This window comes from Rhagoletis pomonella, unplaced genomic scaffold (assembly GCF_013731165.1).
Source record: "Rhagoletis pomonella isolate Grant_MI unplaced genomic scaffold, Rhpom_1.0 Rhpom_scaffold_00013, whole genome shotgun sequence".
NCBI lineage: Eukaryota > Metazoa > Arthropoda > Insecta > Diptera > Tephritidae > Rhagoletis > Rhagoletis pomonella.
Window position 1 is genome coordinate 18,488,763 of NW_023458567.1, and position 1,441 is coordinate 18,490,203.

Below are 1,441 nucleotides of genomic sequence, written 5' to 3' on the forward strand. Positions count from 1 at the left end.
AAGGTGCTAAGTCCACCTTTTCTAGAAAAATTGTTTTGATACAAGAAGCAAGAACTATTTAGAATCGTTATTAGATTCTCTCCTGAAAAATTTGAAAAACTGGACAGCGACATTTCACTCTAAACTAGCGATATTTTTGCTTACCTCGATGTGAAAGTATTTGGCAATGGTTTTAGCAGTTTCTGTCCCTCCATTCTCGGAAAAGATTTCGAAAGTATTATAAGATTCCTCCAAGCACAGTCGGCAAATCATGTTTTATTTATTTATCTTTTTTATGCCTTGGATCCCTTCTCTGGAGGTGTTGATGACAAGGATTGTTTGGTTTTTACATTGGCAGGTTATTCGAATGTACTCAAATCAAGGCGAATTTATGGTAATTTTCTAGGGTGGGGTAACAACCCCTAAAAAAGGTAAAATAACAATCCGGAGGGGGGAAGATAATATTATTAAACATTTAAAAGTTATGAACAAAAAACTTTGGTTAAATTTCGTTGTTTTCTATGAGCAATTACCACGTCAAAAATGCACTAAATCAACAGTTTCCACTTTTAAAACACTACTAAAACGTTTCCGGTTATTATTTTATGCAAACCAAATCATTTATTCACTTTTATTTTATATATTTCGTTAATAAAACAGAGTAAACAAATCGCTGGTATTGCTACTTTATTTCACATTTCATTTGCGCTATTATACTCAGTTTACACTTTACACTTCTTCTTCTTCTTCTTCTTTTTACATTCATCTAAATCATGAACCAAAAAGACAAGATCACGCGGACAGGAGACTAGCCCGTTAGAATCGCATTAAGGAAAAAAGTTGAACGATTTTGACATTAGCCGTTTATTTACATTTCTTCGTTGTTTACAATTTGGTGGTGGCTTTTTACTGCAATTTTCTTCATTTTCGCTTGTGACAACGTGTGTGATTTCGTGAATTGGCCAACGCATAAGCGCAGTAATAGATTTAATCTATTACGTTTTTCATATAATCGTGGATGGGCAATGGAAAAAGAGGAAGATATAAACTAAAAATTTAGTGGGCTAGCAAGCGGTAAATAAACAAATGCAAAAATATATGGAAACAATATGATTTGTAGACTGTGCTTAGTTGAATCCAAAGATATTTTGAACATTTACACCGAGACAGGTGAAATGGCTCGGAAGGAGGTATTAAAAGTGGTGGCTCAGCATTTCCAAATTGAGGTAATTTGTAAACGAAAGTTGATAGTTTTATCTGTATGGTGTGGTGCAAACGATTATCAAAAATTTTAGATTCGCTACGATGATACTGTGTCAAATGTAATATGTTCAGTATGTTGGAACCAACTGAACGTTTTTCAAAAATTTTGGTTAAGTATTGAAGAGAAGCAGAAGAACCTGAAAAGTCATTTGCACTTGCCTGAAATAAAACACGATATCGAGGATGTTGAGGCGGAAGC

The 1,441-nt window shown here is 33.9% G+C and overlaps 2 protein-coding genes across 2 annotated transcripts in view; one reads left to right on the forward strand and one right to left on the reverse strand.

Annotated features, from left to right (window-relative positions):
* The window catches only part of LOC118748911 (transcription factor grauzone-like), a 2,498-nt gene extending 2,087 nt beyond the window's left edge, over nt 1–411 (reverse strand). Inside the window, exon 1 of the mRNA XM_036483651.1 lies at nt 145–411. Coding sequence (XP_036339544.1) covers nt 145–252 — 108 coding nt within the window. The 5' untranslated portion in view covers nt 253–411. The remainder of the gene's footprint in view (nt 1–144) is intronic.
* Nucleotides 412–967: 556 nt separating this feature from the next.
* The window catches only part of LOC118748387 (transcription factor grauzone-like), a 605-nt gene continuing 131 nt past the window's right edge, over nt 968–1,441 (forward strand). Inside the window, exons 1-2 of the mRNA XM_036482758.1 lie at nt 968–1,205; nt 1,275–1,439. Coding sequence (XP_036338651.1) covers nt 1,089–1,205; nt 1,275–1,439 — 282 coding nt within the window. The 5' untranslated portion in view covers nt 968–1,088. The remainder of the gene's footprint in view (nt 1,206–1,274; nt 1,440–1,441) is intronic.